This window comes from Pristis pectinata, chromosome 10 (assembly GCF_009764475.1).
Source record: "Pristis pectinata isolate sPriPec2 chromosome 10, sPriPec2.1.pri, whole genome shotgun sequence".
NCBI lineage: Eukaryota > Metazoa > Chordata > Chondrichthyes > Rhinopristiformes > Pristidae > Pristis > Pristis pectinata.
In genome coordinates this window covers 101,008,397-101,032,755 of record NC_067414.1, presented here as the reverse complement: position 1 = coordinate 101,032,755, position 24,359 = coordinate 101,008,397, and the positions used below count along the sequence as shown (strand labels likewise).

The following is a 24,359-nucleotide window of genomic DNA, read 5'->3' as shown; positions in this document are numbered from 1 at the left end:
TACCCTGCACTGTACCCTTCCTACAGTGTGGCCCTACAGTACTCTGTACCCTGCACTGTACCCTTCCTACAGTGTGGCCCTACAGTACTCTGCACCCTGCACTGTACCCTTCCTACAGTGTGGCCCTACAGTACTCTGCACCCTGCACTGTACCCTTCCTACAGTGTGGCCCTACAGTACTCTGTACCCTGCACTGTACCCTTCCTACAGTGTGGCCCTACAGTGCACTGCACCCTTCCTACAGTGTGGCCCTACAGTACTCTGTACCCTGCACTGTACCCTTCCTACAGTGTGGCCCTACAGTACTCTGCACCCTGCACTGCACCCTTCCTACAGTGTGGCCCTACAGTACTCTGCACCCTGCACTGCACCCTTCCTACAGTGTGGCCCTACAGTGCACTGCACCCTTCCTACAGTGTGGCCCTACAGTACTCTGTACCCTGCACTGTACCCTTCCTACAGTGTGGCCCTACAGTACTCTGCACCCTGCACTGCACCCTTCCTACAGTGTGGCCCTACAGTACTCTGTACCCTGCACTGCACCCTTCCTACAGTGTGGCCCTACAGTACTCTGCACCCTGCACTGTACCCTTCCTACAGTGTGGCCCTACAGTACTCTGTACCCTGCACTGCACCCTTCCTACAGTGTGGCCCTACAGTACTCTGCACCCTGCACTGTACCCTTCCTACAGTGTGGCCCTACAGTACTCTGTACCCTGCACTGCACCCTTCCTACAGTGTGGCCCTACAGTACTCTGCACCCTGCACTGCACCCTTCCTACAGTGTGGCCCTACAGTGCACTGCACCCTTCCTACAGTGTGGCCCTACAGTACTCTGTACCCTGCACTGTACCCTTCCTACAGTGTGGCCCTACAGTACTCTGTACCCTGCACTGCACCCTTCCTACAGTGTGGCCCTACAGTACTCTGCACCCTGCACTGTACCCTTCCTACAGTGTGGCCCTACAGTGCTCTGTACCCTGCACTGCACCCTTCCTACAGTGTGGCCCTACAGTACTCTGCACCCTGCACTGTACCCTTCCTACAGTGTGGCCCTACAGTACTCTGCACCCTGCACTGCACCCTTCCTACAGTGTGGCCCTACAGTACTCTGCACCCTGCACTGTACCCTTCCTACAGTGTGGCCCTACAGTGCACTGCACCCTTCCTACAGTGTGGCCCTACAGTGCACTGAACCCTTCCTACAGTGTGGCCCTACAGTACTCTGTACCCTGCACTGTACCCTTCCTACAGTGTGGCCCGACAGTACTCTGTACCCTGCACTGTACCCTTCCTACAGTGTGGCCCTACAGTACTCTGTACCCTGCACTGTACCCTTCCTACAGTGTGGCCCTACAGTGCACTGCACCCTTCCTACAGTGTGGCCCTACAGTACTCTGTACCCTGCACTGTACCCTTCCTACAGTGTGGCCCTACAGTGCACTGCACCCTTCCTACAGTGTGGCCCTACAGTACTCTGTACCCTGCACTGTACCATTCCTACAGTGTGGCCCTACAGTACTCTGCACCCTGCACTGCACCCTTCCTACAGTGTGGCCCTACAGTACTCTGCACCCTGCACTGCACCCTTCCTACAGTGTGGCCCTACAGTGCACTGCACCCTTCCTACAGTGTGGCCCTACAGTACTCTGCACCCTGCACTGTACCCTTCCTACAGTGTGGCCCTACAGTACTCTGCACCCTGCACTGCACCCTTCCTACAGTGTGGCCCTACAGTACTCTGCACCCTGCACTGCACCCTTTCTACAGTGTGGCCCTACAGTACTCTGTACCCTGCACTGCACCCTTCCTACAGTGTGGCCCTACAGTACTCTGCACCCTGCACTGCACCCTTCCTACAGTGTGGCCCTACAGTACTCTGTACCCTGCACTGTACCCTTCCTACAGTGTGGCCCTACAGTGCACTGCACCCTTCCTACAGTGTGGCCCTACAGTACTCTGTACCCTGCACTGTACCCTTCCTACAGTGTGGCCCTACAGTGCACTGCACCCTTCCTACAGTGTGGCCCTACAGTACTCTGTACCCTGCACTGTACCATTCCTACAGTGTGGCCCTACAGTACTCTGCACCCTGCACTGCACCCTTCCTACAGTGTGGCCCTACAGTACTCTGCACCCTGCACTGCACCCTTCCTACAGTGTGGCCCTACAGTGCACTGCACCCTTCCTACAGTGTGGCCCTACAGTACTCTGCACCCTGCACTGTACCCTTCCTACAGTGTGGCCCTACAGTACTCTGCACCCTGCACTGCACCCTTCCTACAGTGTGGCCCTACAGTACTCTGCACCCTGCACTGCACCCTTTCTACAGTGTGGCCCTACAGTACTCTGTACCCTGCACTGCACCCTTCCTACAGTGTGGCCCTACAGTACTCTGCACCCTGCACTGTACCCTTCCTACAGTGTGGCCCTACAGTACTCTGTACCCTGCACTGCACCCTTCCTACAGTGTGGCCCTACAATACTCTGCACCCTGCACTGCACCCTTCCTACAGTATGGCCCTACAGTACTCTGCACCCTGCACTGCACCCTTCCTACAGTGTGGCCCTACAGTACTCTGCACCCTGCACTGTACCCTTCCTACAGTGTGGCCCTACAGTACTCTGCACCCTGCACTGCACCCTTCCTACAGTGTGGCCCTACAGTACTCTACACCCTGCACTGTACCCTTCCTACAGTGTGGCCCTACAGTACTCTGCACCCTGCACTGCACCCTTCCTACAGTGTGGCCCTACAGTACTCTGCACCCTGCACTGCACCCTTCCTACAGTGTGGCCCTACAGTACTCTGCACCCTGCACTGCACCCTTCCTACAGTGTGGCCCTACAGTACTCTGCACCCTGCACTGCAGCCTTCCTACAGTGTGGCCCTACAGTACTCTGTACCCTGCATTGTACCCTTCCTACAGTGTGGCCCTACAGTACTCTGTACCCTGCACTGTACCCTTCCTACAGTGTGGCCCTACAGTACTCTGCACCCTGCACTGCACCCTTCCTACAGTGTGGCCCTACAGTACTCTGTACCCTGCACTGCACCCTTCCTACAGTGTGGCCCTACAGTACTCTGCACCCTGCACTGCACCCTTCCTACAGTGTGGCCCTACAGTGCTCTGCACCCTGCACTGCAGCCTTCCTACAGTGTGGCCCTACAGTACTCTGTACCCTGCACTGTACCCTTCCTACAGTGTGGCCCTACAGTACTCTGTACCCTGCACTGTACCCTTCCTACAGTGTGGCCCTACAGTACTCTGCACCCTGCACTGCACCCTTCCTACAGTGTGGCCCTACAGTACTCTGTACCCTGCACTGCACCCTTCCTACAGTGTGGCCCTACAGTACTCTGCACCCTGCACTGTACCCTTCCTACAGTGTGGCCCTACAGTACTCTGCACCCTGCACTGCACCCTTCCTACAGTGTGGCCCTACAGTACTCTGCACCCTGCACTGCACCCTTCCTACAGTGTGGCCCTACAGTACTCTGTACCCTGCACTGTACCCTTCCTACAGTGTGGCCCTACAGTACTCTGTACCCTGCACTGCACCCTTTCTACAGTGTGGCCCTACAGTACTCTGTACCCTGCACTGTACCCTTCCTACAGTGTGGTCCTACACTACTCTGCACTCTCCACTGCACCCTTCCTACAGTGTGGCAGTACAGCGAACCACACACAATACTCCAGCTGGGCAGGCATGGCAGTGTAACGGTTAGCGTAACACTATTACAGCACCAGCGAGTTGGGTTCAATTCCGGCCACTGTCTGTAAGGAGTTTGTACGTTCTCCCCGTGTCTGCGTGGGTTTCCTCCGGGTGCTCCGGTTTCCTCCCACGTTCCAAAGAAGTACGGGTTAGGAAGTTGTGGGCGTGCTATGTTGGCACCGGAAGCGTGGTGACACTTGCGGACTGCCCCCAGCACACTCTACGCAAAAGATGCATTTCACTGTGTTGGATGTACATGTGACTGATAAAGATATCTTGCATCCTTTGCCCTGGCTAATGAAGGCAGGCATTGTGTGTGTGTTCTTCATCTCTCCAGCTCTCTGTGTTGCCAACTTCAGAGATGCAGAATTGCCATGGGCAGAGAGAGGGTATGTAATAGAAATCTTTCCCCATGGCTGAGGTGTCCAACGCTGGAGGGCATAGATTTAGAGTAAGGAGGGAAGAAATTTAGAGGAAGAATTCCCTCCCCCCCCCCCCCCCCGAGGGGTGGTGGAATCTGGAACACACCGCCAGTGGTGGTGGAGCCAGAGACTCACAACATTCATTGTATGCCGGCGAGCACTTGGATTGCCAAGGTATAGAAGGCTGGGGACCAAGTGCTCTAAATGGGATTAGAATGGATAGGTCAGCATGGATGTGGTGGACCGAAGGGCCTGTTTCAGTGCTATATGATGATAAGATCCTTGGACGCGTGCACCAGATCCCTTTGTTCCTCAGTACTTCCTGGGGTCCCACCATTCATTACCCATATCCTACCCTGATTGGTCCTCCCGAAATAGCTTGCTTCACAGGGTCAGACAGCATGGAAACTGGCCCAACTCCTCCTTCCCATTTTTAACCATGACATTCTGTCTGCCATTTCTCTGCTTATCCTACCCACTGAGGAATAACATCTGTAACCTGACACTACCCTCATTACCAGCAGCGCCACCAATTATTGTGTCTTCTGCAAACTCACTAATGGTAGCTCATACATTCACAGACAATAAAGGTCCCAGCACGGAGCCCCGAGGGGCACCAATCACAAAATCAACACTTCACCGTCACTCTCTGCCTCCGATGACCAAGCCACCCCTCCGTTCCCGCCTCCTCCGCACCTCCCTTCGCCTCACACCCTAATCCCACTCTCTCCCCCTCAGGATATGACGTGAAGGTTTTCTTTTCCCTCTCAGCGCTTTTACCAGGAGTCAGGAGTGCGGAAGGGGCTGGGGGAGAGTCGTTCTGAACTGTGTGAACCCCCCGCGGCAAAGGAGCTACACGTGGAGGTGGTCCAGTCCCCCACCTATAACCCACGGGCTGGCTACGATGGACTGATCTTCCAGCACTTCACGACCTCCAGGTGGGTGCTCAAACTGTGGCCCCAGGTCCTTCTGTTACTGTGCATCCCAGGGTCACTGATGATCTCAGAGTCTGTCGTTCCCTGTGACACTCCAGACCCCCGGCGTCCATGTGCCCCGCCGGGACCCCTGGGGTCTCTGGTGATCTCGGAGTCTACCGTCCCCTGTGACGTCAGACCCCTGGGGTCCACGTTCCCCGCCAGGACCCCCAGGGTCACTGATGATCTCAGAGTCTGTCATCCCGTGACACTCTGGAACCCCAGGGTCCAGGTGCCCTGCTGGGACCCCTGGGGTCACTGGTGATCTCAGAGTCTGCCGTCCCCTGTGACATCAGACCCCCGGGGCCCACGTTCCCTGCCGGGACCCCCGGGGTTCACATGCCCCTCCAGGACCCCTGGGGTCACTGATGATCTCAGAGTCTGTCGTTCCCTGTGACATCGGACCCCTGGGGTCCAGGTTCCCCGCCGGGACCCCTGGGGTCACTGATGATCTCAGAGTCTGTCGTTCCCTGTGACATCGGACCCCTGGGGTCCAGGTTCCCCACCAGGACCCCTGGGGTCACTAATGATCTCAGAGTCTGCCGTCCCCGTGACACTCCAGACCTCTGGGGTCCACGTGCCCCACTGGGACCCCCGGGGTCCACGTTCCCCATGGTCGCTGTTGATGCTGGTGCCCAACAGCCCTGTGTGTGACTTCAGACTGCCGTTACCTCCCCTCTGCCCATGAGCTGGGAGCAGCACCCTCAAACAAGGAGTCGTTCTCCCCATCAGCACACACCCAATCCACGAACACGCGGTGTGTCAGCTGTGCTGAATAACCCTGCGCTTTGTACTCCCACTGCAGGCTGGTCCACATGGGAGCTGTGCTGTGTGTGCAGACCAGGGGTAAACCAGAGTTCATCGAGAGCTGCCCCGAGAGGCGTGTGGGGTAAGGGGCCTGCTGCAGCTGGGAGGCTGCTTCTTACTCTGTGCTGTGTCTGAGAGTGTGTGTGGGTCCGGTCCCCCCCCATCCCTGGGCGCAGGTGTGTGTATGCACGTATGTGGATGGACCTGTGAATCTGTTTGTCTCATTCACCCACCCAGCTTCCAGTCTGACAACTCCTCATCCTGTGTTTGAACCCCTCCTTGCTCCACTGCTCCCTGTCTTTGGAGTTTCATCCAGCCCTCCACTGCCCCAACCAAGGTTCTGGTGCAGGGCCGAGAGTCCCAGTGAGTAAAACAGCACAGGTACAGGGCCCAGTGAGTTTCCAGTGAGCTCAGGGACAGAGGCCTGGTGAATAAATCAAGTTCAGGAAACAGCCACGGTGAGCTCAGGCAGGATGTAATTTTAAACAGGCAGCAGGAAATCAAGGTCCTAGAGAACAAAACAGTAAAAAGTCTAATTGTAATGATGTTGTAAGTGTATTGCTGGTGTTAGTGGAATAAGTAGAGGCAGTATTGCTCAGAGCCTTGAAATCCACTTCCCATGTTATGGACCATGGGTGCAGTCAGTGCCATCCGTTGTAGCTCAAACCACCATGGGCAATGTGGACCCCTGTGCCGGGCTGTCAGAAACAAGAGGGCATAGGTTCAAGGTGAGGGGAAGGGGTATTAAAGGGGACCGGAGGGGTAGGTTTGTTTACACAGTGGTTGCTATCTGAAACGTGCTGCCGGGGTGGAGGGGGCGGGGGGGAGCGGTGGGCGGTGGTTTGGGGGGGGCGCGGTGGTGTGTCAGGTACAGTCACTGTGCTAAAGAGGCATTTAGACAGACACTTCAATAGGCGAAGCGTAGGAGGAGACGGTCCTGATGTGGGTGAATGGGATTAGTGTAGGTGGGTAAAGAGGTTGGCACAGAGGTGGTGGGCTGAAGGGCCTGGCTCTGTGCTGGCTGAGTCTGACTCTACAATGGGGAAGGGGAGAGGGTGGGGGGTGAGGTCGAGTCTGTTTTGATTAAGAACATTTCAGTGCTGGAGAGAGGATGTTCTGGGACTGCCGTAGACACAACCTATCGGTTTAGGGTTTAGAAGCAGTCGAGGCGGGATCACACTGGAACTGATCTACATTTATTGTACACAGTTTTGGTCACCCCACTATAGCAAAGACATAATTAAACTGGACTGAGTGCAGAGGAGATTTACGAGAATGTTGCCAGGACTCGGCCTGAGTTCTTGCGAGAGGTTGGGCAGACTTTGTTTATTGGAGCATAGGGAGACTGAAGGGTGACCGTATTGAGGCATATAAGATCATGAAGGGCACAGATAGGGTGAACGCACATTTTCCCAAGGAAATGGAATCAAAAACTAGAGGAGATGGGTTTAAGGTGAGAGGGGAAAGATTTAAAAGGGACCTGAGGGGCAACAACTTCACCCAGAGGGTGGTGCGTATGTGGAATGGGCTGCCAGGGGAAGAGGTTGAGGCAGGTACAGTAACAACATTCAAAAGACAGTCGGACAGCTACATGGACAGGAGGGGTTCAGAGGGATACGGCCAAACGCAGGTAGATGGGGCCAGCCTGGTGGGCACCATGGTCAGCACGGATGAGTTGGGCCACTGGGCCTGTACGACTCTATGACCCCTACGTGCTACCACCTAGTGAGGTAGGTACTGAGCAAACATGCGGGGAAGTTGCAGAGATGTTGAGAAGCAACACACCGGTGATAATGGGGGACTTCCACTGTCCAAATACAGACGGGGATGGGGATAGAATTAGAATCAGGAACAAAAGGCGGAGCAGTTTCTGGAGTGTGCTCAGGGGAACCTTGTATGTGGGTGAGTAGCTCTTGCCGAACCTGGCCAGATGAAGCAAATATTTCTGGAGGAACATCTGGGAAAGGGCTACTCGTTATGCAGGCAGTCCCGGTTATGATTCCGATCCCAAGATCTGTCCGTAAATAGTTCTGTAAGTCAGAAACAAAGAATTTCAATTGAGGGTTGATTAACATGGACGTTTATTTACTACCTTCCTGTGTAGTTACGATGGTACGGAATCAGCATCTCCACCTCCAACAGCTAGTTTCAATGGTCTTAATATATCAATGGATGTTTTATTGTTTAATCAAGTATATCTTACAGTAGCATGTGTGGGAAATTGTGCCTCTTGAACTTGAGTGAGTTTTTTGAAGAGGTGACCAAGAGGTTTGATGAGGGCAGACATTGCCAGCGTGGACCTCAGCAGGGGTTTTGCTGAGGATTGATGAGGGCAAACGTTGCCAGCGTGGACCTCAGCAGGGCTTTTGCTGAGGATTGGTGAGGGCAAACGTTGCCAGTGTGGACCTCAGCAGGGCTTTTGCTGAGGATTGGTGAGGGCAAACGTTGCCAGCGTGGACCTCAGCAGGGCTTTTGACAAGGTCCCACGTGGTAGGCTGGTTGGGAAGGTGAGATCACATGGGATCCAGTGTGAGCTGGCCAGTTGGAAACAAAACTGGCCGGGTGGAAGGAAGCAGAAGCTGGTAGTGGGTGATTTTCAGACTGAAGATTGTCTAAGGTTACAACAGGATCGTGACCTACTGGGGAAGTCGGCCAAGGAACAACAGATGGAATTTAACTCAGATAAGCGTGAAGAGATGCATTTTGGGAAGTTAAACCAGGACAGGACTTGCACAGTAAATGACAGGGCCCTGTGGAGTGTTGTAGGACGGGGAGACCGTGGGGTGTAGTACATGGTCCCTGAAACCGGCGACACAGGTAGACATGGTTATGAAGAAGCGATATGACACGCTGGTCTTCATCGGATGGGGCGCTGAGTACCAGAGCTGGGATGTTGGGGAACAGGTATAGGATGTTGATGAGACCCGCATCTGCAATGTGCACTTCTGCTGGCCGTACTGTAGGAAGTCCATAGCTCCCTGAAGGTGGCACATAGGGTGGTCAAGAAGGCGTACGGCATACATGCCTTCATCGGTTGGAGCAGTGAGTACAGAAGTCAGGAAGTCACGTTGCAGCTGTATAAAACTTTAGTCAGGCCACTTTAGAAGCAGTGTGTGCAGTTCTGGTTGCCCTGTTACAGGAAGGGTGTGGAGGCTTTGGAGAGAGTGCAGAAGAGGTTCACCAGGATGCTCACCTGCCAGTTCTTGCTCCATCCCTTCCCTTAACTTTTTTATACCAGCTATCTCCCCTCTTTCTTTCAGTCCAGATGAAGGGTCTCAACACAAAACGTCGACTGTCCGTTTCCCTCCATAGATGCTGCCTGACCCGCTGAGTTCCTCCAGCATCTTGTGAGTTGCTCCAGATTCCAGTATCTGTGGTCTCTGGTGTCCCTCGCCAGGATGTTGCCTGGTTCAGAGGAGAGGTTGGACAAACTTGGGTTGTTTTCTCTGGAACGGCAGAGGCTGAGGGGAGACCTGATGGATGTTTATAAAATTATGAGAGGCAGAGACATAATCAGAGTCTTTTTCCTGGATAGAAATAGCAATTACTGGAGCATGTAGGTTTAATGTGAGAGGGGGAAAGTTCCAAGGAAATGTGTGGGGCAAGTTTTTCTGGTGGGTGCCTGGAACGAGTGGCCAGGGATGGCAGTAGAAGCAGATACAACAGTGATGTTGAAGAGGCTGTTAGACACATGAATGCAGGGAATGGATGGATGTGGATCATGTGCAGGCAGCTGGGATTAGTTTAGATTGGCATCATGGTCAGCACAGACATGGTGGGCCGAAGGGACTGTTCCTGTGCTGCAGTGTTCTGTGTACTTAACTCTCTCTTGGTTCTACACACTGGCGGCAATTTACAGTGGCCAAATAACCTCCCAACCCGTGCGTCTTTGGGGTGTGGGAGGGAACCCATGATTCAGGAACGGCTTCTTCCCCTCCGCCGTCAGGTTTCTGAACGGTCCGTGAACACTGCCTCGTTATTCCTCTTTTGCACTATTTGCATGTTTTTGTAACTTACACTTATTTTCTGTTCAGCACTGTACTGCTGCCGCAAAACAACAAATTTCAGGGCGTAAGTCAGTGACAATAAACCTGATTGTAACTCCACACACAGCGCCGGAGGTCAGGATCGAACCCGTGTCTCTGGAGCTGTGTGGCAGCGGCTCCACCTGCGCTGCCCAGAGCTGCAACCAGTCTCCAAACTCGTGACCTCCTGACCTTCCACCTTTGCCCTCCCTCCCCTGGCAAGCAGCACTCCTCTGAACTCTGGCTGTCCCCTCCTGCAGGTGGCCCGTGATCTACCTGAGGGTGAGGTCAGTGAGCGGAGGGGCAGGATGCGAGGCAGCGCCCGGTTACTTGGCCGACACACAGCACACGTCCGTTTACCTGGTGAGTACCTGCGTCTCCGCCTGCACCTCCCAGCACCGTCCGGGTGTGCTTCTGCTCCAGGGAACAGGCTCGCTCCACACGCCCAGGGACTCCCTCCCCCAACACCGGGTGGCCCTTCCCCCTGCCCCCAGCCCCTGCCGGTGGCTCCTGCCCTCTCTGTCCCACCCCCTCCAACACTGGGTGGTGTGTACAATGGAGACACGGGAGACTGCAGACGCTGGAATCACAAGATAAAGGAGCAGAAGTAGGCCATTCGGCCCATCTGCTGGAGAGCTCAGCAGGTCGATCAGCGTCTGGGGTGAGGATTCCTTTGACAACTTCCTTCCTCCTACAGCTGCTGCTTGGCCCACTGAGCTCTTCCAGCACATTGTTTGTTGCTCCGGGTTGGCGTGTGTCAAGTGGCACCATGTGTTGGGACCTGGGACCCCTGCTCCTGGTCCCAGCCCACCTGCTCAAGGGCTGAATTACAGCTTCCCTTGGTGTCGGACACTGTGAGGCCGAGGTTGTGGAATTTGCCCTCAGCCACTGCCAGGCTGTGTCGGAGCAGGGGGGTGGGGGTGGGGGGAACTGGACATGTCGTGATCCCAGCCTGTGTCCTGCAGTCAGTGCTCGCTGAGGTCCAGACTCCCAGGCCACCCTTCACACTGAGGGAGGTCTCCCTCAGCTCCTGGGTTCCTGACCTGGGCTCCCAGACCACCCTCCCTCAGCTCCTGGGTTCCTGACTGGGCTGAGGCCGTAATGAGATCCAGAGGTGAGGGAGGGGACCTGGCCGGGGGGGGGGGGGGGGGGGGGGGAAATAAGCAGGTTGCTGGTGAGTTGTGCTGTGTGGATGACTCCCTCGCACTCCGAGCGACAGTGTGTACTGTGTGCACTGATGCTTTGCTTTCTTCCAGGATGGCTGTGGCAGCGGCTACGTCCCCTGTGCTGTGACAAGCGGCAGTCACCCGTTCTGGGGCAGTGTCTCCCCTCCTGGGCTCTCCAGCACCGTCGATGCTCTGTGCAACATCATCGAGCCCTACCTGCGCAGTGGGTTAGCATCAGTGCTGCGTCCCATGTCCTGCTTTGGGGGGCGGTATTGAAGGGGTGTTGGTCCATCCACAGGGGCAATAAGGAAAGGGAGGGGCACTGGCACCGGATCTGGGGCAGATACCACACGCCCCCGTTCCCAGAAGGTTGGGAGGGAGCTGGCCCTGAGCGTATAGTTGTAGAGTGGGGCGATAATCAAAACGTGCTGTGTCTGACCCCGGGAGGTGTGACGGGATGGTGCGGAGGGAGCTTCACCCTGTGTCTGACCCCGGGAGTGTGTGATGGGACGGTGCGGAGGGAGTTTCACCCTGTGTCTGACCCTGGGAGTGTGTGACGGGACGGTGTGGAGGGAGCTTCACCCTGTGTCTGACCTCGGGAGTGTGTGACGGGACGGTGTGGAAGGAGCTTCACCCTGTGTCTGACCCCGGGAGTGTGTGACGGGACGGTGCAGAGGGAGCTTCACCCTGTGTCTGACCCTGGGAGTGTGTGACGGGACGGTGCGGGGGGAGCCTCACCCTGTGTCTGACCCTGGGAGTGTGTGACAGGACGGTGCGGAGGGAGCTTCACCCCGTGTCTGACCCCGGGAGTGTGTGATGGGACGGTGCGGAGGGAGCTTCACTCTGTGTGTGATGGGAGAGAGGGGTACAGTGTGTGTTTACTGTCCTTCCTCATGTGCACTCAGACCCCCCGTCCTCGATGGGCCATGCAGTGTGTTGCTGTGGGGACTGAATGGTTGTGGGAAGAGCACGGTGGTGCGGGCTGTGTGCAGCAGGATGCACCTACACCTGGTGAAGGTGAGTGATCGGTGTGAGGAGAGGGAGTGCTGTCAGTCCGAGAGCAAGGGGAAGGGGTTGCTCAGTGTATGTTGTGTGTGTACTGTCCCCGGGACTGTGCGTGTACTGTCCCCGGGACTGTGCGTGTACTGTCCCCGGGTCTCTCCGGGACTGTGCATGTACTGTCCCTGGCTCTTGTTGGAAGCTGTGCTTGCCCTTCCTGTCGTGTGGTGACCGGAACTGTACACAGTGATCCAGCTGAGACATAAGTAATGTTTGATAAAGCTGTACCATCACTTTCTTTCTCCTCTGTGCCCCGGCCAGGGAAGGCCAGTGTCCTGTCCTGCCTTCACCACCTTGTCTACCTGTGTTGCAGCCTTCAGAGATCCGTGCACCGAGGTCCATCTGTTCCTCAGCACTCCCCAGGGCCCTACTATTTACTGTGTTTTCTACCCTTATTGGACATCCCAAAGTGAGAGGAATAAATCCCACTTTACCAACTGGTCAACGTCATCCTGCAGTCAACCGTTCTCCTCCTCACTGTCAGCAGCACCCCTCATTTCCACCTCATCTGCAGACTTACCAACCATACCTCCTACATTCACATCCAGATTGTCAATGTGTAAGACAAACAGTAGTGGTACCCGCTGGCCCCTGGGGTCCCCCACCGGCCCCTGGGGTCCCCCACCGGCCCCTGGAGTCCACACTGTCCCCTGGGGTCCCCCACCGGCCCTTGTGGTCCCCACCGGTCCCTATAGCTCTTGCACCTCCCTGTGATTTGCCTACATATCTGTCCCCCTCTGCTGATTGTGTGTCTGTGCTGCCCCTCCTCTCCCCAGGTGGACTGTGTGTGTCTCTGTGCTGACTCTGTCGGAGCCACTGAAGCGAAGCTGGAAGCTGCCTTCTCGCGTGCTGAGGATCATCGGCCCTGCCTTCTACTGCTGCGCGATGTTACCATGGTGGGGAGGGACCGTGACGGAGGGGGGCAGGAATCGCGTCTGATTTCTGCCCTGCAGCGGTTCATGAAGGCCATGCAAGCCATCCCCACGTAAGGCCTTTCCCTTCTCCATCCGTTTCTGTCTTCCCTGAACCCCACCCCCCCTTCCCACTCCAATCCCTTCGGTTGATCCAGGATCTGAGCCCACCCCAAACGCCCAAACGTTTGTCCAGCCTCCACTCACCTCCCCCTGAATTGGTTGGTTGCCCCAGTAGTTGTCAGGAAGACACTGGGGCACTGAGCTTCTGCAGCCCTGCGCTCTTGTAGCAGAGCTGGAAGATTCCCCACCCTCTGGGGGAGCAGTTACTTCTCACCTCTGTCCATGGTTTGAGGTGGTATCCCCTGGTTCTGGAGGTCCCAACCAGTGGAAACATCAGCTCTGCACCTACCCTGCCAAGCCCTGCAAGTAATTTGCTTGTTCAAATGTAATGGCCTCCCATTCCTTAAATTGAGGAGTGTCCTGGCCTCGTCTGCCTGATCTGTCCACTTCCCTGCCATCCCAGCACACAGCCCGCTGGGCCCTCCCTGCACCCCTACTGCGACCACCTAGGGTGAGCAGACCTGTAGACAGTACTCCAGCTGTGGTGATACCATCGCCCTGGATAATTGGACCAAGACACTCTGATCTTCTGTCAATAAAGGCCGACTTCGAGACATGGGACTGCAGATGGTGGATGCCGGTCCTGATGCAGGGTCTCGACCCTCGCTCTGCCTCCACACATGCTGCCTGACCCACTGAGTTCCTTCAGCAGTTGTGTTGTTTTGCTTAAGGCCAACATCTTGTTTGCCTTCTTAACGGCCTGCTGTACCTGCACGTTCTTCAGTGAATGGCGTCAGGGACGCCCAGCTCCTGTGCAGCACCGACACCTTTCAACCACTAATGCTCCCACCTATTTCTATCAGGGAGACCCAAGGACAGTGCACGCGCATGCATGCGTGCACACACACGCACGCACGCGCGCGCACTCACCCTCCCTCCCTCCCTGCTCGCTCTCTTTCTCCCAGAGATGTGATCTCACATCTCCCACATAATTTTCCATCGGCCATGTCCTTGCCTGTTCACAAGGCCTGTCTGTTTTGTAGAACAGAATAGGTACAGCACCCAAGGACACCATTTGGCCCGTCAGGTCTGTGCTATCACTACAAAGCAACTCGCTTTCATCCTCACCTCCGTAAGTAACCTTCAACATTTCCTCGCTGTATCCCATTCCCTCTCGGCTGCCACAGTACAACCTGCCTCCACCACATCAGCAGGCAGTTGTAATTCTCTTCCCCTTTAGACCGGTGACCTCTCTTCAATCCCTCGACCTGTCCAGACCGCTGCTCACTATAAATACTTCTATCAGATCCCCCCATAGCCACGCCGGCTGCTCCAGACTATCATTGGCCCAGTCTCTGAGCCGCCCTCTGATTGGCTGGTTGGCCCATCTCTGATTGGTTGCAGCGATTACCCGGTGGTTGTGGTTGGGACAGCGGTACGAGCGAGGGATGTGTCCACCGACCTTCAAGCGGCTTTTCTCCACGAGCTGGCGGTGGGTGCCCTGTCGGAAGAGCAGCGGAAGCAAGTGGTGAGAGCACTCAGCGGCAATCTGCCCCTGGGCAAGGACGTAAACCTGGCCAAGATCGCCAAGCTGACCGCAGTGAGTCACCGCACACAGCCAAGGCCAGACCAGCATCGCGTGACACGGGGCCTGTCAGTGGGGAATTGGGGGAGGGAAGGTCAGGGGTGGCAGGGCATGGGGGTCAGCGGACATGGGGTCAGCCGTTGCTGGGGTCAGAGGCCGTGGGGTCGGCCGTTGCTGGGGTCAGAGGCCGTGGGGTCGGCCGTTGCTGGGGTCAGAGGCCGTGGGGTCGGCCGTTGCTGGGGTCAGAGGCCGTGGAGTCAGTCATTGCTGGGGGCAGAAGCTGTGGGGTCAGTTGTTGGGGTCAGAGGGCGTGGGTTGGTCATTGGGGTCAGAGGGTGTGGGGTCAGTTGGTATTGGGGTTGGAGGGTGTGACCCTGGTCCAGGTGATGACGTGGCTCTCTCCATTGCCAGGGGTATGTCGTCGGTGACCTGTGCACCCTGCTGAACTGTGCTGGACGTGCTGCCTGCAGACGTCTGCGTCAGTGCTGGTGAGTGACGGTGGGGGGGTGGGGGGGAGGGGTGGAGGAGGTGGCGAGGGACAGGGTGGGGACGACAGGGAGGGCAATGGACGGGGCGGGGACTGCGGAGGGGGGAGAGAATGATGGGGCAGGGGGTGAGGGGTAGGGTGGGAGTGGGGGAGGGGAGGGACGGGGTGAGGACAACCCAGGGGGGTGAGGGGGATGGGGATGGTGTGGGGGGGGGTAGGGCGGGGGTGTGGCAAGGGGCGGGGAATGGGGGGGGTGGGGTGGTGAGGAACCTTGGCCCGGCACAGGGTGAGAGGGGCTCATGGATAGTGTGTGTGGTGTGGGGGTGTGTGCCTGTGTATGTGGGGGTGAGGGACAGGAGGGGTGGGAGAGGGTCAGGGGAAGCACATCCTCGCCCTTCCTGCCCTCATTCCCCTACCCCCACTGTCAGCCCCAGCTCTTGGCCCTCTCTCTCCCTCTCTGCATCCCCTCCTGCCCCACTCTCCCACCCCACCCCCCCCCATGCCCCATCCCCCCAAATCCCTCTTCTCTGTATCTGCCCTTTGGTGGGCAATGCTGCAGAGGGCAATCCCACTGAGACCTCTTGCCTGGGCTGTGGTGTCCGTTTGCCTGGGCCCACCCCTGCCCCATGCTGCCACTCTGAACCTTGGCGTCTCTCTCATGTTCCCAGTTTTCCAGGAGTTATTCCCAGTGAGCAGGAGGAGCTGGAGCTGTGTGCTGCCGGGGTGACCGTCCTGCAGGAAGACGTGCACAGAGCATTGGAGGAGCTGCAGACAGCGCACTCACAGGCTATCGGAGCTCCCAAGGTTGGTCTGGGGGCTGGGGGGATCCCACTGGGCCCACCCCTGACCCACCCCAACCCCTGGCACACCCTTTGGGGCTGCAGGGAGAGTTGGGTGGGAGACTGGAGTCTGTTCTCCCTGTAGTGGAGGAAGCTGAGGGGGGACCCAGGTAGAGGCGCACAGAGTTAAGTGAGGCAGAGAGAGGGTGGGTGGTAGGAAATGTGTGTGACCAGAAGGCACAGGTTTAGTGTTAGGGGAAGAGATTTCGAGGGGATGTAAGGAAGAGTTTCTCCCTGGGGGGGGGGGGGGGGGGGGGGGGGGGGGGGGGGGGGGGGGGGGGGGGGGAGGAGTGGGTTGAAACCTGGAACAGACTGCCCGAGGGGGTGGTGAAGGCAGACAGTCTCCCAGCACTGAAGGAGTACCTGGGCGAGCACTTGAATCACTAAAGGTAGAGAAGGCAGTGGACGAAGTGTTGGTAAATGGCACGAGTACAGATGGGCCTTTGATGGTCGGCATAGACTCGATGGGCCAAGGGGCCTGTTTCTGAGCTGTATGAGTCTGACTCCTTACTGGGCTGAATTCTTGTTGGATCTGCTCCCACCCTTAGAGGCACAGAGAAGGTGGAGGGTGACAGTCTTTTCCCCAGGGTAGGGGAGTCCAAGACTCGAGGGCATAGGTTTAGGGTGAGAGGGGAAAGGTTTAAAAGGGACCTGAGGGGTAACTTTTTCACGCAGAGGGTGGTGAGTGTATGGAACGAGCTGGTGAGGTGGGTACAATAGGATCATTTAAGAAGCACTTGGATAGGTACATGCAGGGGCGGGGCTTGGAGGGATATGGGCCGAACGCAGGAAATTGGGACTAGCTGGGTGGGCACCGTGTTCGGCATGGACTGGTTGGGCCGAAGGGCCTGTATCCGTGCTGTATTGCTCTGTGACCCTCTTCCAGGCCCTTGCATTCTGCTGTAGAAAAGCACTCTGGGCTAGGAGGCAGGGTGGGACTGAATGGCAGACCTGACCTACCGTGTTGCTCCCTGTCCACAGATTCCAGTAGTGAGGTGGCAGGACGTGGGGGGTCTGGAGGCCGTGAAACGAGAGATCCTGGACACAGTGCAGCTTCCCGTCGAGCACCCGGAGCTGCTGAGCCGAGGTCTGCGCCGCACCGGACTCTTACTGTTCGGACCTCCCGGCACTGGCAAGACCCTGCTGGCCAAGGCTGTTGCCACCGAGTGTGCCAGGACCTTCCTCAGGTGAGCTGGGCTTGGGGGAGCAGGGTGAATTGGTTTATCATTGTCACACGTACCAAGGTACAGTGAAGAACTGGTTTTACATGCCGTCCATACAGATCATTTCATCACATCAGTGCATTAAGGAAGTACAAGGGAAAACAATAACAGAATGTAGAATAAAGTGTCACAGCTACAGAGAGAGTGCAGTGCAGGCAGACAATAAGGTGCAAGGACATATTGAGGTAGACTGTGAGATCAAGAGTCCATCTTATCGTACTGGGAACCGTTCAATAGTCTTATAACAGTGGGATAGAAGCTGTACTTGAGCCTGGTGGTACGTGCTTTCAGGTTTTTGTATCTTCTGCCTGATGGGAGGGGGGAGAAGAGAGACTGTCCGGGGTGGGAGGGGTCTTTGATTATGCCAGCTGCTTTACCGAGGCAGTGAGAGGTATAGACAGTCCAAGGAGGGGAGGCTGGTGTCCGTGATGTGCTGGGCTGTGTCCACAACTCTCTGCAGCTTCTTGTGGTCCTGGGCAGAGCAGTTGCCGTCCCGAGCCGTGATGCATCCAGACAGGATGCTTTCTGTGGTGCATCTGTAAAAAGTGCTGAGGGTCAAAGGGGACATGCCAAATTTCTGTAGCCTCCTGAGTAAGTAGAGGCGCTGGTGAGCTTTCTTGGCCGTGGCGTCTACGTGGTTGGACCAGGACAGGCTGTTGGCGATGTTCACTCCTGGGAACTGGAAGCTCTCGACCCTCTCTGTTCAGGAAGTCAAGGATCCAGTTGCAGGGGGAGGTGTTGAGCCACATCCCTGTTCCTCCATTTCCCCCTCCTTCACCTCACCCCCTTCCCCTCCTCTCCAAACCACCGTCACTGCTCTTCCCCTCCCCTCCACCGTCTGGGACTCCCCTCCACTCTCTCTCTGTGTCCCCACCCCCACCACCTCTCTCTGCAGTTCCACTCCTGCCCCTCCCGTCGTGCTCACCTTTCTCCCTCTCCCGCAGTGTGAAGGGGCCGGAGCTGATCAACATGTACGTGGGGCAGAGTGAGGAGAACGTGCGAGAGGGTAAGGGGCCGTGACGGCCGGCTCTGGGGGTGGCGGGGACGGGGGGCAGGGACGGGGCGGTGACAGCCGGCTCTGGGGGTGGCGGGGCATTGGGCGGGGACGGGGGGCAGGGATGGGGCCGTGACGGCCAGCTCTGGGGGTGGCGGGGACGGAGGGCAGGGATGGGGCCGTGATGGCCGGCTCTGGGGCAAAGTGGGAGGGGTGAGCCCAGGGGTTGCCCGGTGGATGGGTGGTAGAGGAGGGAGGGGTGAGCCAGGGGCAGGGCTGCCTGTTGTACTGCATGTGTGGGGTGCTGGTGGGTGTGAGGTGTGGGATGATGGGATGATCTGGTGGGGGGGGTGGGGGGGGACAGAGAACAGCTTGTGGTTCCAGGTGTGGGGGGGGGGGGGGGAGGGGTTGTTTGTGAGGTGTGGGGGGATGGTTGAGCTGGTGGGGCTGGGGGTTGTGATGTGTCGGGGGTGAGCTGGTAGTGGGGGGGGGACAGAGAACAGCTCATGATTCCAGGTGTGGGGGAGGGGGGTGTGGGGTGGGGGTGGGGGGGAAGACACCAGCGTGTTTCCAGGTGTCAGCCTCCTGCCGTCTGGTCCCCAGTGTTCACCCGGGCGCGGATGGCCTCCCCCTGCATCGTGTTCTTCGATGAACTGGACTCCCTGGCCCCCAGTCGAGGTCGGAGTGGAGACTCGGGGGGAGTCACGGACAGGTAGGTGGTAACCCCGCACACTGAGCCCCCGTCCCTCCCACCCACACCTCGCTGAGCACTGTCAGTGCACGGTCCCTGTGCTGTGTCTCTCTGACCAATGGACAGCCTCATCCCCATTGTTCTCGCACCCCCAGCCCCTCCCCACCCCAGCCCCTCCCCACCCCACCCCCACCCCACCCCCAACCCTCCCCTCCCCTCCCCACCCCCACCCCACCCCCAACCCTCCCCCAACCCTCCCCTCCCCACCCCCAGCCCCAACCCTCCCCTCCCCACCCTACCCCCACCCCACCCCCAACCCTCCCCTCCCCACCCCACCCCCAACCCTCCCCTCCCCACCCCACCCCCAACCCTCCCCTCCCCACCCCACCCCCAACCCTCCCCTCCCCTCCCCACCCCCAACCCTCCCCACCCTACCCTATCCCCCCTCCCCAGCCCCACCCCACCCTCACCCCTCCCAAGCTCCTCCCCCCACCGATGAAGCCGCCCATGCAGGGTGCAGTGGGCCCTGGGCGACGGTCAGGCACAGGCTGACGTATAGCAGGTAACACTGGTGTCACCGGACCAGGCAGTGACCACCTCCAGCAACGGTCCCACCTCCCCCCCCGACGTTGTGTGGCAGTCCCATCCCCGAGTCCCCCACCCTCGACAGCCTGGGGGTCACCGTCACCACCCACACCGGACCCCACACAGACACACACACACACACACACACACACACACACACACACACACACACACACACACACACAGACCACACACACACACACACAGACCACACACACGCACACACAGACCACACACACGCACGCACACACACGCACACACACGCACACAGACCACCCCCCCCCGCACACGCACTCACACACACACACACACACACACACACACACACACACACACACACTGGGACCACACGCGCGCACATACACACGCACACACACCACAAGAACAGGTCAGAGGCTGGGGGAACCGTGGGGAGGGACTCACCTCCTGACACCCCAACGCCCTTCCCCCATCTACAATACCCCTCACTTGCCTGCAGGAGGGCAGAACCAACAGCTGCCACGGTTTGGGCCAATGGAACATCAGGAACATGCCGTGGACAACTGTTTGGCCCATTGAGTCTGTGTGGCCTCCTGGAGATCACCGTTAGTTAATGTGATGGAAGTGGGCTCCATGTCAGCTCCCGGGGAGAAGCCACGCTGGGTCAGGCACGAGGCTCACTGACATCTGGGGCCGAACCAAACTGCAGCGCCGGCTGCTGCCCAGACATGAGTCCACCTCCATCTGGCCGCCCGGAGCTCCAGTTCCCCTCCCCTTTCCCACACAAACCTGCCTGTCCTCTGCCGTCCGTGGGGGTGGGGGTGGGGGGGGGGTAGTGTGGAGCTGCGAGGGGTGGGGGCAGAGGGGGTTGAGTGTGGAGCCGCAGGGGCCGTCGACTGCTCTGTCCCCCTCACAGGGTGGTATCACAGCTCCTGGCTGAACTGGACGGTCTCCACTCTTCATCTGACGTGTTTGTGATCGGAGCCACCAACAGGCCGGACCTCCTGGACCAAGCCCTCCTCCGGCCCGGCCGGTAGGTGTGGGACGGCTGTGCCGGGCTCCAAGAGTGGGGGGTACGAGGGGATTGCAGGGGAGGTGGGGCCAGGGCATGACTGGGGTACCGAGGGAGGGGACGTGCCGTGGGCAGGGTAAGGAGGCAGCGGGGGTGACTGGGCGGGCAGGGAACATCAGCAGGTGCAGGGATGTACCTGGGGCTGCCCATAGAAGGAAGGTAGGGTGCTGCGGTCAGTCCCAGGGTGGGGGGAGGAGGGGGCCGGCCGTGGGGAGGGCTGAGCCAGTTCTGACATCGGACGGTCACTGAGGGCAGAAACCCAGAGTGTGGACTGGGCCCGGAGGTCGGCGGGGCTGTAAAGGTCACGGCGTCAGTGGGGCGGGGGTGGCACAGAACAGCAGGGGGTGGGGAGGGGAGAGCAGGGTGGGCAGGGTCCAGGAGAGAAGGTAGGGGAAGTGTGGCGGGAGGTCGGGGGCAGACGGGAGTGGGGTAGGGGGTTGGGGAGGGGCAGAGTGGAGGAATGAGGGGGTTGGGGAGGAGGGGGCAGTGTGGTGGGGTGGACGGATTTGGGGGTGCGAGGTGGGGTACAGGGGGTGGGTCGGAAGGATGAGGTCAGGAGTGGGGTGGGGGTTGGGGTGGGGTGGAGGGGTGAGGGCATTGGGGAGTGGGACGGTGTTTGGGGAGGAGTGAAAGGGGAGGGGCGAGGATGTTGGGGACTGGTGGGGTGGGAGGGGCGAGGGGATTGGGGACTGGTGGGGTGGGAGGGGCGAGGGGGTTGGGGACTGGTGGGGTGGGAGGGGCGAGGGGGTTGGGGACTGGTGGGGGGCAGGGGTGGGGCAGAGGGGGTTCAGGGGGGGCTGTCTGACGGATCCGCTGTGTCTGGTACAGGTTGGACAAGCTGCTGTATGTGGGGCTGAACGAAGACCGGGAGTCACAGCTCCGCGTGCTCCAGGCCATCACACGCAAGTGAGTACTGTGACCGTCCCATGGGCGGCGGGACCGGGACCGTCCCGTCCCATGGGCGGCGGGGGCCACACTGCGGGAGGGCGGCGCTGAGGGAACAATCCAGACCCACCACTGCAGAACAGAACTGATCGTGACATCCTTGATCCTGAGGAACCGGAGGAAACGATCGAATTGTGAATCATCTGAAATCCTCCTGCAATAAGTGCCAAAGTTCCATCTGCTTCAGTGAGAGGCTTACGTGGACACCCAGGTCCCTCTGTACACTCCATTTAAACAATCACAAGATCACAAGACAAGGGAGCAGAAGCAGGCCATTCGGCCCATCGAGTCTGCTCCAAGGAAAGGGAAATAGAAATGGGGAATGGGAAAAAAAAACCTATTCTAATCCCAATTTCCGGCCTTATCCCCATATCCCTTGATATCCTGACTATTTAGATATCTATCTATCTCCTCCTTGAACGCCCCCACTGATCTGGCCTCCGCTGCTGTACGTGGCAAGGAGTTCCACAAATTCACCACCCTCTGGCTAAAGAAATTTTTCCTCATCTCTGTTTTGAAACTGTACCCTCTAATTCTAAGATTGTGCCCTCTGGTCCTGGACTCCCCCACCAAGTGAAACAGCCTAGCCACATTTACTTTGTCCTTTCCTATCAATATTTTAAATGTCACTATGAGGTCCCCTCTCATTCTTCTGTACTCCAGCGAGTACAGTCCAAGAGCCGACAAACGCTCCTCATACGTAAGCCCTTTCATTCCTGGAATCATCCTCGTAAATCTCCTCTGAACCCTCTCCAACGTCAACACATCCTTCCTAAGATGTGGGGCCCAAAACTGCGCACAATATTCCAAATGAGGCCTCACTAGTTCCCCGTAGAGCCTCATCAACACTTCCTTACTTTTATACACTATACCTCTCGAAATGAATGCCAACATAGCATTCGCTTTCTTTACCACCGATCCGACCTGGTGGTTAACCTTTAAGGTATCCTGCACGAGTACCCCCAAGTCCCTTTGTACTTCCGTGCTTTGGATTTTCTCTCCTCCTAGATAATAATCTGCTTGCTTATTTCTGCTTCCAAAGTGTACAACTGCACATTTCTCAACATTGAATCTCATCTGCCATTTCCTTGCCCATTCTCCTAAACTGTCTAGGTCCCTCTGCAACCTTCCTATCTCTTCAATACTCCCTACTCCTCCCCCTATCTTGGTGTCATCCGCAAACTTGGCCACGAAACCATTTATTCCATCATCCAAATCATTAATGTACAAGGTAAAAAGGAGCGGTCCCAACACCGACCCTTGCGGCACACCACTAGTAACCGGTAACCAACCAGAACGAGATCCTTTTATTCCCACCCTTTGCTTCCTGCCAACCAGCCAATGCTCCACCCATTCTGTTATCCCACCTGTAATTCCATGACCTCTCATCTTATTAATCAGTCTCTTGTGAGGCACCTTATCAAAGGCCTTTTGAAAGTCTAAATACACAACATCTACCGCCTCTCCCTTATCCACCTTACCTGTGATTTCTTCAAAAAACTCCAATAGGTTGGTCAGGCAGGATCTTCCCTTCACAAAACCATGTTGGCTAGAACCTATCCTGCCCTGCGCCTCTAGGTATTCCGTAACCCCATCCTTGAGGATAGATTCCAATAACTTTCCCACCACTGACGTCAGACTAATAGGTCTGTAATTTCCTTTATGCTGCTTCCCACCTTTCTTATACAACGGAACTACATTTGCGACCCTCCAGTCCTCCGGAACCACGCCGGAATCTATCGATTTCTGGAAAATTATTGCCAATGCCTCCGCTATCTCTAAAGCCACCTCCTTCAGAACCCGGGGATGCACCTCATCCGGTCCGGGAGACTTATCAGTCTTTAGCCCATTTAGTTTTCCTAGCACCTTCTCCCTAGTAATCTTAACTGAACTCAATTCCATTTCGTGAGACTCCTGACTAACCGGCACATTGCTGATGTCCTCCACAGTGAAGACCGATGCAAAATATTCATTCAATTCCTCTGCCATCTCTCTATCGTCCATTATAATAGCTCCTGCACTGTTATCAATTGGCCCTATATCAACCCGTGTCTCTCTTTTATTCCTTATCTATTTAAAAAAACTCTTAGTATCCTTTCGAATGTTATCCGCCAACTTCCTTTCATAATTCATCTTTTCTTTCCTAATGACCTTCTTAGTTTCTCTGCAGGTTTTTAAAAGCTTCCCAGTCTTCTGTTTTCCCACTAATTTTTGCTTCTTTGTATGCCGCCCCTTTTGCTTTTATTTTAGCCTTCACCTCTCTCATTATCCACATTTGTGCCTTTTTTCCATTCAAAACCTTTTTTCTTGGAATATATCTATCCTGCAATTTCCTTATTTCCTGTAGAAATTCCTTCCATTTCTCCTCTGCCGTCCCTCCAGCCAGCTTACTCTTCCAATCTAGGGCCAACTCCTCTCTCATACCATTGTAATTCCCTTTGTTCCACTGAAATATCGATACACCAGTTATCAGCTTCTCCTTCTCAAACTTGAAACTGAACTCAATCATATTGTGATCACTGGTTCCCAGTGGTTCCTTTACCTTCAGTTCCCTAATCACCTCCGGTTCATTACACAGCACCCAATCCAAAACAGCCGATCCCCTGGTGGGCTCTTCAACAAGTTGCTCTAGAAAAATGTCCCTTAGACATTCCACAAACTCCCTCTCCTGAGTACTACCACCATTCTGGATTTCCCAGTCCACCTTCATGTTAAAATCCCCCATAATTATCTTCACATTGTCACTCTGGCATGCTTTTTCTATCTCAAACTGCAACTTATCGTCCAATTGCTGACTGCTGTTAGGGGGCCTATA

General features: G+C 56.8%; 1 protein-coding gene across 1 annotated transcript in view; it reads left to right on the top strand.

Annotated features, from left to right (window-relative positions):
• pex6 (peroxisomal biogenesis factor 6) overlaps positions 1 to 24,359 on the top strand; it is a 31,996-nt gene that overhangs the window by 4,278 nt on the left and 3,359 nt on the right. Inside the window, exons 2-15 of the mRNA XM_052025468.1 lie at positions 4,911 to 5,077; positions 5,919 to 6,002; positions 10,206 to 10,308; positions 11,202 to 11,338; positions 12,017 to 12,128; positions 12,947 to 13,155; positions 14,549 to 14,744; positions 15,141 to 15,217; positions 15,885 to 16,020; positions 17,037 to 17,242; positions 18,223 to 18,284; positions 18,876 to 18,984; positions 20,444 to 20,560; positions 21,428 to 21,505. Coding sequence (XP_051881428.1) covers positions 4,911 to 5,077; positions 5,919 to 6,002; positions 10,206 to 10,308; positions 11,202 to 11,338; positions 12,017 to 12,128; positions 12,947 to 13,155; positions 14,549 to 14,744; positions 15,141 to 15,217; positions 15,885 to 16,020; positions 17,037 to 17,242; positions 18,223 to 18,284; positions 18,876 to 18,984; positions 20,444 to 20,560; positions 21,428 to 21,505 — 1,793 coding nt within the window. The remainder of the gene's footprint in view (positions 1 to 4,910; positions 5,078 to 5,918; positions 6,003 to 10,205; positions 10,309 to 11,201; positions 11,339 to 12,016; positions 12,129 to 12,946; positions 13,156 to 14,548; positions 14,745 to 15,140; positions 15,218 to 15,884; positions 16,021 to 17,036; positions 17,243 to 18,222; positions 18,285 to 18,875; positions 18,985 to 20,443; positions 20,561 to 21,427; positions 21,506 to 24,359) is intronic.